Source organism: Mustelus asterias, chromosome 3, assembly GCF_964213995.1.
Source record: "Mustelus asterias chromosome 3, sMusAst1.hap1.1, whole genome shotgun sequence".
NCBI classification, from domain to species: Eukaryota; Metazoa; Chordata; class Chondrichthyes; order Carcharhiniformes; family Triakidae; genus Mustelus; species Mustelus asterias.
The window spans coordinates 13538871-13553438 of record NC_135803.1 but is presented as its reverse complement, the minus strand read 5'-3'; the positions used below and the strand labels follow the sequence as shown (position 1 = coordinate 13553438).

General features: G+C 46.0%; 1 protein-coding gene across 3 annotated transcripts; it reads right to left on the bottom strand.

Annotated features, from left to right (window-relative positions):
- Window positions 1-719: 719 nt before the first annotated feature.
- LOC144486813 (cysteinyl leukotriene receptor 1-like) lies at window positions 720-11402 on the bottom strand. Of its 3 annotated transcripts, XR_013496340.1 has the most exons (4): window positions 10718-10856; window positions 3214-4352; window positions 2246-2537; window positions 720-1426 (listed from the first exon to the last, which is right to left on the bottom strand). XR_013496340.1 is itself a non-coding variant. In XM_078204838.1 (3 exons), the coding sequence occupies exons 2-3, from the start codon at window positions 4340-4342 to the stop codon at window positions 2527-2529; spliced, it is 1140 nt and encodes a 379-aa protein (XP_078060964.1). In that variant the 5' UTR covers window positions 4343-4352; window positions 10718-10856; the 3' UTR covers window positions 720-2526. The 3 variants fall into 3 exon arrangements, 2 of the variants coding, with proteins under 2 accessions (XP_078060964.1, XP_078060966.1); XM_078204838.1 differs by having other exon boundaries at window positions 720-2537; XM_078204840.1 differs by lacking the exon at window positions 10718-10856 and adding an exon at window positions 11305-11402 and having other exon boundaries at window positions 720-4352.
- Between the last annotated feature and the right edge of the window lie 3166 nt (window positions 11403-14568).

Genomic DNA, 14568 nt, shown 5'->3' with positions numbered 1-14568 from the left:
GCAGGCAGTAAAGAAGGCAAATGGAATGTTGGCCTTCATAGCGAGAGGATTTGAGTCTAGGAATAGGGATGTTTTACTGCAATTGTTTAGGGCGTTGGTGAGGCCACACCTGGAGTGTTGGGTGCAGTTTTGATGTCCTTATCTGAGGAAGGATGTCCTTGCTATAGAGGGAGTGCAGCGAAGGTTTACCAGGCTGATTCCCAGGATGGTAGGTCAGTCATATGAGGAGAGACTAAATCGGTTAGGATTGTATTCACTGGAGTTTAGACGAGAGGGGATCCCATAGAAACTTATAAAATTCTAACAGGGTTAGACAGGGTAGATTCAGAAAGAATGTTCCCAATGGTGGGGGAGTCCAGAACTAGAGGTCATAGTTTGAAAATAAGGGGTAAACCTTTTAGAACTGAGTTGAGGAGAAATTTCTTCACCCAGAGGGTGGTGAATGTGTGGAATTCACTCCCACAGAATGTAGTTGAGGCCAAAACATTGTCTGATTTCAAGAAAAAATTAGATATAGCTCTTGGGGCTAAAGGGATCAAGGAATATCGGGGAAGGGGGGAATCAGGATATTGAATTTGATGATCAGCCGTGATCAAAGTGAATGGTGGAGAAGGCTCGAAGGGCTGAATGGCCTCCTCCTGCTTCTAGTTTCTGTGTTTCTGTATGTTTCTATAACACTTTAATATCACAGGAACATTTAGAAAAAAAAATGCTTTACGCTTTGTAAATTAACAATTTATTAAAATCATTGGGTTACACTCACAATCATAAAAAATAAAACTTTTTCCAGTTATATGTGAAGCATTTCAGAAGTAAAGGCACTGATAGGACATTAATTAATTGGCGCACACAGCTGCTTTCTGGAAGATGGGGGTGATAGGGAGTTGTTAATTCGGTGATGTACAGACATGCCTTCATGTTGCTTCTTCCTCCCTCTGGTGGTAGATCTAATGTGGGGACCTGGGTTCCTTTATCCCTCCATACAATCTCTCTGCAGTCCGCAGTGCTCACACAATTTAGAGATTGCTTCACCCTTCAATTGCGAGTTATTCATTACCCCCCAAACCCCAAATATCTTGTGCTTAGTAACACTTCTTATAGATGGCAACACATAGAATTACATAAGTAATATGACACAGAAACAGACCATTCTGCCCAGTAGATGTATGCTGACATTGAGGGTCTAAATGATCTCCTTAGTGGCGAATAGTAGCATCACCACAGCCTAGGTTTCAACCTGGAATACTTTGGTTGTGTATTCCAATTCCAATTCTCTTCCCACACCTAGCGGCACATTCAGGTAGACTTCTGTCTGTTTCCCCAGCTAGTTACTCCTGGAATAGGTCACTAGTCCATCACCAGCGGCACCGCACCGCATCAAGCATGACCGATCAGGAGTCTCTCCCACTCTTACTGCCAATCATTTCTGGAGGGGACACACTCCTGCAACTGTGTATCAGTGGTGTGTTTGGTTGATACTCGAACTCTTTGGTCACGCTATGAACGCACCTTCCTTGGCCATCAAGTGCTGGAGTGGGAATTGAACCCAGAACTTCTGACTCAGAGACAGCGTCACTACCAACTACGCCATAAGACCTTCTTTGGTTGTGTAGGGCTTAAGGCAAAGCACATGGTGAGATTGGCCCACAGAATCTTTTGAAGGCCGCTGTTTAAAAAATAAGGGGTCATTCATTGAAGACAGAGATGAGGAGAACATTTTTCTGTCAGAGAGTAGTGAGTCTCTGGAATTCTCTTCCTCAAAAGGCAGTGGAAGCAGAATCTTTGAATATATGTTAAGGCGGAGGTAGATAGATTCATGATTACAAGAGGGTGGGGTGGGGTGAAAGGTTGTCGGGGTAGGCAGGAGTGTGGGGGCAAGGTTACAATCAGATCAGCTACAATCTTATTGAATGGCAGAGCAGGCTCGAGGGGCCAAGTGACCTACCCCTGCTTCTAATTTGTATGTTCACATGTATGTTCATATGTGAAAGGTCAACAATGATACATAATTAAATGTCTTTGGAGAACTGAAACATAAAAATGTCCAGACAAATAACAGAAAAGTACGTATGTGGCAGTTTTTGTTTTACATTTATATATCTTTGAACATATTTGATTAAGGAGATTTCTTTATCTTCCGTCCTTTTAGAGTCACTCCCCAGCATGGCCTCTGCTAATGTGGTTGTACAATCAATATACCCACTGATACACAGTTGCAGGAGTGTGTCCCCTCCAGAAAATGCACTGCAGCAACTCCTTCGATAGCACCTGTGACCTCTACTGTCTAGGAGGACAAGGGAAGGAGGCACAGGGGGCCACCACCGCTGACGGGTTCCCTCCAAGTCACTCCCCATCCTGACTCGGAATGATATTGCCATTTCTTCACTTTCACTGGGTCAAAAATCCTGGGATTCCCTCCCTAACAGCGCTGTGGATGCACCGACACTCCATGGACTGCAGGGATTCAAGAAGGCAGCTCATCAGCATCTTCTCCAGGGTAATTAGGAATGGGTAATAAATGCTGGCCTAGCCATATCCTGTGAACAAATAATAAAAAAGGAGAAATGACTAGGATGGCAACCCTTCTAATCCCCCCTCCCCCCCTTGCATCCCCACACTTTTGGATAACAGGCAATGTGGGTCTCTCGACAATGTGGTGAATTGTGGGAAAATTCCCATTTTCCCACTTGTCTACACCTTGCCACTCTGCTATTTATTGTTCAAAGCACTTAAAATAAATGGTTAGTCAACCAATTTCCCAAGAGCAGAATCCTCTCCTAATCTTTCCCATTTCTCTCCTAATGGGCAGCGCAGTGGCACAGTGGTTAACACTGGTGCCTCACAGCGCAGGGGCCTGGATTCAATTCCCAGCTTGGGTCATTGTCCGAGTGGAGTTTACACGTTCTCCCCGTGTCTGCGTGGGTTTCCTCTGGGTGATCTGGCTTCCTCCCACAGTTCGAAAGACGTGCTGGTTAGGTGCATTGGCCATGCTAAATTCTCCCTCAGTGTTACCCGAACAGGCGCCGGAGTGTGGCGACTAGGGGACTTTCACAGGAACTTCATTGCAGTGTTAATGTAAGCTTACTTGTGACAGTAATAAATAAACTTATATAAAAATCTTATAATCTAATGAGGATGATGGGAGGGGGGAGGGTTGATGGGTGGGAATTTGTGAAGACACTGTGGGCGGCTTTGCTGGATGTTAAAGTACACTTTCCATGCTGTGTGTCCCGTTCTGCTCTCCTTCGTCTCCCGTGTGGGGCAAGGTCTCGGCTGCCTTCAGCCTCTCTGTCAATGCGGATTCCAGCTTCCGGCCCTGTTGCACGAACGACACACTGACGAACATCTTGCTGCTAGAAGAGCTGTATGCGGTACTGGGTTCCTTCTTCTTCAGCCAGACTTTGACAAACGTCCGGAACCCTTGCCCCACGAAAATGTACAGTAGGGGATCAAAACAGCTGTTGGCCACCGCCAGACACAGGGTGGCCACGACGGACTTGCGGAGGACATATTCCAGGTCGCAGTCGGTGCGATGGTGGAAGACCAGGAAATGCAAGTGCACCGTCCTCTGGATGTGGTAAGGTAGAAAGCAGAGGAAAAACACGCCCAGAACCAGCACGATCATGGCCACGTCCCTCTTGACTCGCCGTGTCTGCCAGCCCCTTTGCATTAAGTGCTTTATCATCAATGAGTAACAGACAAGAATGATCGCAAAGGGAGCGAGGAATCCAACAGTCAAGGCAAAGTAGTTCATCTTCGCGATGCGGCTCCAGGAAACCACCAACATGGGCTCAAAGCATTTGATCTTACCTTCAGAGCGCCTGCTCCCTGCCAAAAGGAAGGGGGCCGCGCTCACGCACACAAACAGCCAGATGCCGATGCATGCGATAATGCACCGTCGGAAAGTGAACATCCTTTGATGCTTCGCGTAGTGTGCCATGGCCAAGTAGCGCGATATGCTGAGACAAGTCAGGAAGAAAATGCTGCAGTACATGCTGACGTAGAAGGTGTAGGTGGAGATCCTGCACAGGAAATCTCTGAACGGCCAGTCGCCGCCCCTGAGGTAATAGACGATCCGCAAGGGAAGACTGAGGACAAAGAGGAGGTCGGCGACAGCCAGGTTCATGAGGTAGACGGTGCTGGCGTTCCTACTCTTGGCGATGCGATGGAACACAAACAGAGCCAATATGTTCGAGAGGAACCCGACAACAAACACAAAGCTATACACGGTGGAGTAGACCAAGTATTTGTACTGGTGATTATCCGGGCAGCGCGTTCGATTTGATTCATTGGCGCTTGTAGAAATTGTAGAAATTGTGTGGAGGCCTGCGGTGGTCAGCATCTTCTTCGTTCTGTCGAAAACATGAAGAGTTACATCATTAATCAGCAGCAATGTGTGTGTGTGTGTGTGTGTCAGCCACGTTCAGTCTCTGCGTCAGATCGGTAAGGGGCGTGATTTTCCCGCCCCGCTAAGCTGGTCGATGTGGAGCTGGAGATCAGAGGCTGGGCCGACCATCAGCGGTCGGGGTTGGCGATGTCTGGAGGTGGGGGGGGAGGGAGTCGGGCCCAGCAACCAGGAGGCTGGCGATCAGGGGGAAGGGCTATGTCAACTGATTTCCCGGCATAGTGGGAGATCGACACATACCCTACGGCCACCTGAGCAATCTGTTGTCGGCCTCTCCAGTGGGTATGGTCCTCCCCCCCCCCCCCCCCCCCCCCGACCCCCCGGCCCTCCCTTACTGGTGTGAATCTCCTGACGGCCTCTGTATTGCACATAGTGCCGTAAAGCTATCAAAACTTAGCTCGCCCAGAAAATAGGCATGGAAGACTTGCTGTTGGGCACTTAGAATTTTGGGGGGAAAATTGTGCTCATGGTGTTGGGATCCACTCCACAGGCATGAGCACCTAATCCAGGTCAGCCCTTTCAGTACATCACTGAGGGAGTGCAGCACTGGCCCAGGTGCCATTCTTTGGAATAGATGTTAAACCGAGAGCCCCCTCTGCTTTCTCAGGAGGACATAAAGGATCCCACGGCACTATTTTGAACAGGAGAAGCCGGGAGTTCCCTCCTACCTATGTTCTGGCCATATTTTATTCAACAAACAATTGCACTAAATCAGATTATGTTATCATCGTTTAATTTCTTTTTGAGGGATCCAGCTGTGTGCAATCCGTTTGTCACATTTCCCACATGTAATGTCCCAACTCTCCTCGGACTAATGTCCCAACTCTCCTCGGAGTTGTGGGTTTTAATAAAAAGAAAAGAACATGGTCTGCACACGTAGATTCAAAATAACAGCAGCAGACTTATTGAAGCACTGTTCTCTGCACTGCGCAGAGCACAAACTGAAAGATTAGCAGTAGCCTGTGGCAACACCCTAATGACACTGCCATCTAATCACATCATCAGTTCTTAAAGAAACTTGCAAGCCTTTCAAATATATAACAGCACATTGCAACAGTGACTGCGCTTCAAGGGTGCCTCATTGGGATGGCCTAAAAAATGCTACACAAATATAACTTATTAATTTTGCTTCATATTTTAAAGAAAGATAGACTTGTGTTCTTAGGCACACCAATGAATTAATTTTAATTAATTTTATTTAAAGAATAAAGTTGCACACGACACGACAAGGAAGGTTCGTGCCAACGATCAGAACTATTCACATTTCAGGCATTCCGTATCAGCATCAAACAGGGTCAAGAAAAATAAAACAAAGGGCAACATGAAGCTTCCTCTACTATGTAGTAACAACACGCTTTATCCCAAATATGCCATTACTAGTGGGGTACCGCGAGGAGCAGTGCTGGGGCACATTCTATGTAAATGATTTACTTGTGGGAACCAAATATAATATTTCCCAAATTTATGGAATGCACAAAATTAGGTGCCAATGTTTAAGTTATGATGAGGATACAAGGGGACTTGAACAGACTAAATATATGAGCAAAAACTTGGCAAATGGAATATGTAAGTTATCCACTTTGGTAGAAAAACAGAGATGCAGAGTATTTCTGAAATGGTGAGATGTTGGGAAGTTTTGATGTCCAAAGGGACCTGGGTGCCCTTGTTCATGAGTCACTGAAAGCTACATAAGACTATAAGACATAAGAGCATATTTAGGCCATTCGGCCCATCGGGTCTGCTCTGCCATTCAATCATGGCTGATATGATTCTCATCCCCATTCTCCTCCCTTCTCCCCATGACCCCTTATTGATCAAGAACCTATCTATCTCTGTCTTAAAGACACTCAATGACCTGACCTCCGACGCCCTCTGTGGCAATGAATTCCACAGATTCAGCAATCTCTGGCTGAAGAAATTCCTCCTCAGCTCAGTTTTAAAGGAGTTATAGAGGTCATAGAGTCATAGAGATTTACAGCATGGAAACAGGCCCTTCGGCCCAACTTGTACATGCTGCCCTTTTTTTTAAACCCCTAAGCTAATCCCAATTGCCTGCATTTGGCCCATATCTCTCTATACCCATCTTACCCATGTAACTATCTAAATGCTTTTTAAAAGATAAAATTGTACCCGCCTTTACTACTACTTCCGGCAGCTTGTTCCAGACACTCACCACCCTCTGTATGAAAAAATTGCCCCTCTGGACACTTTTGTATCTCTCCCCTCTCACCTTAAACCTATGCCCTCTAATTTTAGACTCCCCTACCTTTGGGAAAAGATATTGACTATCTACCTTGTCTATGCCCCTCATTATTTTATAGACCTCTATAAGGTCACCCCTCAGCCTCCTACGCTCCAGAGAAAAAAGTCCCAGTTTATCCAGCCTCTCCTTATAACCCAAACCATCAAGTCCCAGTAGCATCCTAGTAAATCTTTTCTGCACTCTTTCTAGTTTAATAATATCCTTTCTATAATAGGGTGACCAGAACTGCACACAGTATTCCAAGTGTGGCCTTACCAATGTCTTGTACAACTTCGACAACACGTCCCAACTCCTGTATTCAATGTTCTGACCGATGAAACCAAGCATCCCGAACGCCTTCTTCAACACTCTGTCCACCTGTGACTCCACTTTCAAGGAGCTATGAACATGTACCCCTAGATCTCTTTGTTCTGTAACTCTCCCCAACGCCCTACCATTAACTGAGTAAGTCCTGCCCTGGTTCAATCTACCAAAATGCATCACCTCGCATTTGTCTAAATTAAACTCCATCTGCCATTCGTCAGCCCTTCACTCTGAGGTTGTGCCCTCGCGTTCTCGTCGCTCTCATCCATTCTATCCAGGCCTCTCAATATTCTGTAAGTTTCAATTAGATCCCCCCTCATCCTTCTAAACTCCATCGAATACAGACCCAGACTCCTCAACCGCTCCTCACATGACAAACCCTTCATTCCTGGGTTCATTCTTGGGAACCTCCTCTGGACCCCCTCCAAGGTCAGCACGTCCTTCCTGAGGTATGGGGCCCAAAACTGCTCACAATATTCCAAATGGGATCTGACCAGATTTTTATACAGCCTTAGCAGTACATCCGTGCTCTTGTATTCTAGCCCTTTAGAAATGAACGCTAACATGGAATTTGCCTTCCTAACTGCCAACTGAACCTGCAGGTTAACCTTAAGAGAATCCTGAAGCAGGACACCCAAGCCCCTTTGTGCTTCAGATTTCTGAAGCCAATGTATTCCAATGTGCCTGCTGCCCTTGTCACGTGTTTGGTAGATGCTAGTTGCTTTCTTAATACTTTCTTGTGCAGGACCTCAGGTGTGTGAAACTTTCTGTTTCTCCCTGTCTTCCCTTCCTCCCACAGCCAACATCTTCCTAAGGAGCCTAAATTGGTGCCATCTAACCATGGACCTCCTGACTCCCCTTCTCTACTCCTGCACCTCTCCTTTCTCCGGCTCTTTCTACTGCAGCTTATGGTCTTTACCTAGCTTTACCAATAGGAAGTAGTGGTGGTAGTTCCAACAATGTGATCTGAGAGCTGATGTCAGAACCGGGTCGATATTAAGCTGTGCACAAAGCCATTTGTAAAGAATTCTTTGCTCTGTTTATCTATCAAAACAATTAACCCATTGAAAATGAATGGGTTCCAACAGCTGACAACAATGCTCCACAGGACAACCTGTCCTGGTCCCCCCACGCCGATGCTATAGTTAAGAAAGCCCACCAATGCCTCCATTTTCTCAGGAGGCTAAGGAAATTCGGTATGTCAGCTACGACTCGCACCAATTTTTAAAGATGCACCACAGAAATCCTTTCCGGATGTATCACATCTTGGTATAGCTGCTGCTCTGATCAAGACTATTTGAAACTACAAAGGGTTGTGAATGAAGCCCATTCCATCACTCAAACCAGCCTCCCATCCACTGACTCTGTCTACACCTTCTGCTGTCTTGGGAAAAGCAGCCAGCATAATCAAGGACCCCATGTACCCCGGGTATACTCTCTTCCACCTTCTTCCGTTGGGAAAAAGATACTAAAGTCTGAGGACACATATCAACCGACTCAAGAACAGCTTCTTCCCTGCTGCCATCAGACTTTTGAATGGACCTACCTTATATTAAGCTGATTCACACACTAGCCATAACTGTAACATTGTATTCTGCATCCTCTCCTTTCCTTCTCCCCTATGTACTCTATGTACGGGATACTTTGTATAGCATGCCAGAAACAATACTTTTCACTCTATGCTAATACATAGAACCATAGAAAATTACAGCTCAGAAACAGGCCTTTTGGCCCTTCTTGTCTGTGCCGAACCATTTTATGCCTAGTCCCACTGACCTGCACTTGGACCATATCCCTCCACACCCCTCTCATCCATGAACCCGTCCAAGTTTTTCTTAAATGTTAAAAGTGACCCCGCATTTACCACTTTATCCGGCAGCTCATTCCACACTCCCACCACTCTCTGCGTGAAGAAACCCCCCCTAATATTCCCTTTAAACTTTTCTCCTTTCACCCTTAACCCATGCCCTCTGGTTTTTTTCTCCCCTAGCCTCAGCGGAAAAAGCCTGCTTGCATTCACTCTATTTATACCCATCAAAATCTTATACACCTCTATCAAATCTCCCCTCAATCTTCTACGCTCCAGGGAATAAAGTCCCAACCTATTCAATCTCTCTCTGTAACTCAGCTTCTCAAGTCCCGGCAACATCCTTGTGAACCTTCTCTGCACTCTTTCAATCTTATTTACATCCTTCCTGTAACGAGGTGACCAAAACTGTACACAATACTCCAAATTCGGCCTCACCAATGCCTTATATAACCTTACCATAACACTCCAACTTTTATACTCGATACTCCGATTTATAAAGGCCAATGTACCAAAGGCACTCTTTACGACCCTATCCACCTGTGACGTCACTTTTAGGGAATTCTGTACCTGTATTCCCAGATCCCTCTGTTCAACTGCACTCTTCAGAGTCCTACCATTTACCCTGTACGTTCTTCTTTGGTTTGTCCTTCCAAAGTGCAATATCTCACACTTGTCTGCGTTAAATTCCATTTGCTTTTATTAACAGGGGGTTGGAGTTTAAGAGCCGTGGGGTTATGCTGCAACTGTACAGGACCTTGGTGAGACCACATTTGGAATATTGTGTGCAGTTCTGGTCACCTCACTATAGGAAGGATGTGGAAGCGCTGGAAGGAGTGCAGAGGAGATTTACCAGGATGCTGCCTGGTTTGGAGGGTAGGTCATATGAGGAAAGGTTGAGGGAGCTAGGGCTATTCTCTCTGGAGCGGAGGAGGCTGAGGGGAGACTTAATAGAGGTGTATAAAATGATGAAGGGGATAGATAGAGTGAACGTTCAAAGACTATTTCCTCGGGTGGATGGAGCTATTACAAGGGGGCATAACTATAGGGTTCGTGGTGGGAGATACAGGACGGATATCAGAGGTAGGTTCTTTACGCAGAGAGTGGTTGGGGTGTGGAATGGACTGCCTGCAGTGATAGTGGAGTCAGACACTTTAGAAACATTTAAGCGGTTATTGGATAGGCACATGGAGCACACCAGGATGATAGGGAGTGGGATAGCTTGATCTTGGTTTCAGATAAAGCTCGGCACAACATCGTGGGCCGAAGGGCCTGTTCTGTGCTGTACTGTTCTATGTTCTATGCTATTTTTCAGCCCATGTGACAATAATAAATCAAATCCAACATAATACAGGTTAAAGTTTCTTGCTATTCATATTGTGATGTTAATAACTCTGGTAGGACAGAATTTGACATAATACAGGATTCTGACACATTCTAGAATGATGCAAAACACAGAGCTTCAGTGACACTAGACAGTTCATCTGAGCTTCAATGTGAGAAACTATTTCTACTGTTGGGAGGACAGGATCTAAGATCATTGACAAAAGAACCAAGCGAGAGCTGAGGAGAAGTTTCTTTACGCAGTGACTTCTTATGAGCTGGAATGTGCTGCCTGAAAGGGCAACTAAAAGAAATTAAATAGCAGCTTACAAAATTCGAAAAGTTAACACGAGCAGCATTATGGGGGAAGAGTCGGAGAAATGGGGCTACTTGGGTAGATCTTTCAAAGGGCTAGCACAGGCACAATGGGTCAAATGTCCTCCTTCAATGCTGAAAGATCAATTTATTCTCAAATTCTGCATCAAACATCAGCTTCTAAATGACAGGCGAACAAATTAATTAGCAATCTCGGCTTAAAATGATAGTTTCTGAGTTCAAGAACAGCCCCATTAAACATTACTGTATTTTCCAAAACAGCATAGAAGTCAGCACTCACAGTTCAGGTGGTCTCCGGGTGAATTAATATGTTGGACAGCTGTTGGCTAATGTCTGTCCTTCTTGAACCCGATTACAACTCTGTTTGCACCTCAGAACATGTTGTACTGCTATTTATCTGACTAATATCACTGTGGTCAGCAGTGTAGTCTCCACCCACACAGCTTCCACAACACGCAGTTTCCAGGCAACACCATATCAAGGGTACCAGATGGAGCCGGGAAGGCAAGAAAAACTCGTGAATTGTGAAAAAAAAGCCACACACACGCGTGCAGGATTCCCCTCTCCAAGCCAGAAGCATAAACCGAACAACCAGTGTGAGCCAGACAGATCATTTTCTCTTTCAAAGAAGTTAAAGATATGTAGCTGAGATATTTATTTTGTTCCGTTGGATATCAAGCAAGCTTTTCCTCAGAACCCATGTGCCATGATAAAAAAAAGCAGCTTAATTTTGACTAAAAGTTATCAGCAAAATAAAAAGGGGGTGAGGTTCTAGATAAAGAGGGCAGTCAGCATCGATTTCACAATGGCTGCATCTTTGCAGCCCTTTTCGCGATGTTTTTAACATTGTTTTCATTCATTTTTTACCCTAATAAGGAAGGTTAGATGGCGATGATTCTCACTGCTTTCCTGTACGTCGTTCAAGTTCTGCTTTCTAATTTCCCTTTGCCTTTCCTCTTTTTTTTAAACCAAGGCACTGAGTTCCTGGCATGAGAAGTGAGGGGCACATTTGATTGAGATATGAGACATGACTCAGTGTGTTGTATTCCTAACTCCACGAGATTTGAGCACAGAATTGCTGGCTGTCTGCTCCACCCCCCCCCCCCGCTAACAACTATTACTAAGGGAGTGCCGTGTCTTGTAGAGAATAAGATAAACAGTTTGCTGCAAAAAGAAACAAACCTCATTAACACCGTGAAACATTGCTGTGTACAAATTAGATGCTGAATATCCTTCATTCTAACTGTAGCAACATAGACTCATAGAAACTAGAAGCAGGAGTAGGTAGGCCCTTCGAGCCTCCTCCGCCATTCATTTTGGTCATGGCTGATCATCGAATTCAATATCCTGATCCCCCCTTCTCCCTTATTTTGATTTGATTTATTATTGTCACATGTATTAGTATACAGTGAAAAGTATTGTTTCCTGCGCGCTATACAGACAAAGCATACCATTCATAGAGAAGGAAAGGAGAGAGTGCAGAATGTAGTGTTACAATCATAGCTAGGGTGTCGAGAAAGATCAACTTAATGCAAGGTAAGTCAAAGAACGAAGAACAGTACAGCACAGGAAACAGGCCCTTCGGCCCTCCAAGCCTGTGCCACTCATTGGTCCAACCAGACCATTCGTTTGTATCCCTCCATTCCCAGACTGCTCATGTGACTATCCAGGTAAGTCTTAAATGATGTCAGCGTGTCTGCCTCCACCACCCTACTTGGCAGCGCATTCCAGGCCCCCACCACCCTCTGTGTAAAAAACGTCCCTCTGATATCTGAGTTATACCTTGCCACTCTCACATTGAGCCCGTGACCCCTCGTGATCGTCACCTCCGACCTGGGAAAAAGCTTCCCACTGTTCACCCTATCTATACCCTTCATAATCTTGTACACCTCTATTAGGTCTCCCCTCATTCTCCGTCTTTCCAGGGAGAACAAGCCCAGTTTACCCAATCTCTCCTCATAGCTAAAGTCCATTCAAAAGTCTGACAGCAGCAGGGAAGAAGTTGTTCTTGAGTCGGTTGGTACATGACCTCAGACTTTTGTATCTTTTTCCCGAAGGAAGAAGGTGGAAGAGAGAATGTCCGGGTGCGTGGGGTTCTTAATTATGCTGGCTGCTTTGCCGAGGCAGCGGGAAGTGTAGACAGAGTCAGTGGATGGGAGGCTGGTTTGTGTGATGGATTGGGCTACATTCACGACCTTTTGTAGTTCCTTGCGGTCTTGGGCAGAGCAGGAGCCATACCAAGCTGTGATACAACCAGAAAGAATGCTTTCTATGGTGCATCTGTAAAAGTTGATAAGAGGCGTAACTGACATGCCAAATTTCCTTAGTCTTCTGAGAAAGTAGAGGCGTTGGTGGGCTTTCTTAACTATAGTGTCGGCATGGGGAGACCAGGACAGGTTGTTGGTGATCTGGACACCTAAAGCTTGAAGCTCTCGACCCTTTCTACTTCGTCCCCGTTGATGTAGACAGGGGCATGTTCTCCTTTACGCTTCCTGAAGTCGATGACAATCTCCTTCATTTTGTTGCACCAGTTCACCAGATTCTCTATCTCATCCCTGTACTCTGCCTTGTCATTGTTTGAGATCCGACCCACTACGGTGGTGTCGTCAGCAAACTTGAAAATCGAATTGGAGGGGAATTTGGCCGCACAGTCATAGGTCTATAAGGAGTATAGCAGGGGGCTGAGAACACAGCCTGGTGGGCACCGGTGTTGAGGATGATCGTGGAGGAGGTGCCGTTGCCTATCCTTACTGATTGTGGGCTGTGAGTTAGGAAGTTCAGGATCCAGTCGCAGAGGGAGGAGCCGAGGCCCAGGCCACAGAGTTTGGAGATGAGTTTCGTGGGAATAATAGTGTTGAAGGCTGAGCTGTAGTCAATAAATAGGAGTCTGACATAGGTGTCCTTGTTATCTAAGTGTTCCAAGGTTGAGTGCAGGGCCAGGGAGATGGCATCTGCTGTGGACCTGTTGCGGCGGTAGGCAAACTGTAGTGGATCCTTTGGTCCCTTTAGCCCGAAGAGCTGTATGTAATTTCTTCTAGAAATTAGACAACGTTTTGGCCTCAGCTGTATTCTGTGGCAGTGAATTCCACATAGAATCATAGAATCATAGAAACCCTACAGTGCAGAAGGAGGCCATTCGGCCCATCGAGTCTGCACCGACCACAATCCCACCCAGGCCCTACCCCACATATTTACCCGCTAATCCCTCTAACCTATGCATCCCAGGACTCTAAGGGGCAATTTTTAACCTGGCCAATCAACCTAACCCGCACATCTTTGGACTGTGGGAGGAAACCGGAGCACCCGGAGGAAACCCACGCAAACACGAGGAGAATGTGCAAACTCCACACAGACAGTGACCCGAGCCGGGAATCGAACCCGGGACCCTGGAGCTGTGAAGCAGCAGTGCTAACCACTGTGCTACTGTGCCGCCACCCTTTGAGTGAAGAAATACTCACCATACTCACCACCCTTTGAGTGAAGAAATTTCTCCTCACCTCACTCCCAAAAGGTTTACCCCTTATCCTCAAACTTTGATCCCTAGTTCTGGACTCCCCCACCATTGGAGGGCACAGTCACTATGTTGGGGGTATACTACAGGCCCCCCAACAGCCCAAGGGAAGTGGAAGAACGGATATGTCAGGAGATACTGGATAGGTGCAGGAAAAATAGGGTTGTTGTAGTGGGAGACTTCAATTTCCCTGGTATAGACTGGAAATCGCTGAGAGCTGGGACTCTGAATGGGGAGGAATTTGTAAAATGCGTACAGGAGGGTTCTTTGGAACAATATGTAGATAGCCTGACTAGAGAGGGGGCTATACTGGACCTAGTACTGGGGAATGAGCCCGGTCAGGTCTTCAAGGTTTCGGTAGGGGAACATGTGGCAAATAGTGACCACAATTCTGTTAGCTTTAGGATAGTGATGGAAAAGGATGAGTGGTGTCCCAAGGGTAAGGTGTTGGATTGGGGGAAGGCTAACTTTAGTGGGATTAGGCAGAAATTGGCAGCTCTTGATTGGGAGAGGCTGTGAGGGTAAATCCACATCTGGCATGTGGGAGTCTTTTAAGAACAGTTGTTAGGGCTACAGGACAGGCATGTGCCTGTAAAAAAGAAGGATAGGAAGGGTAGGAT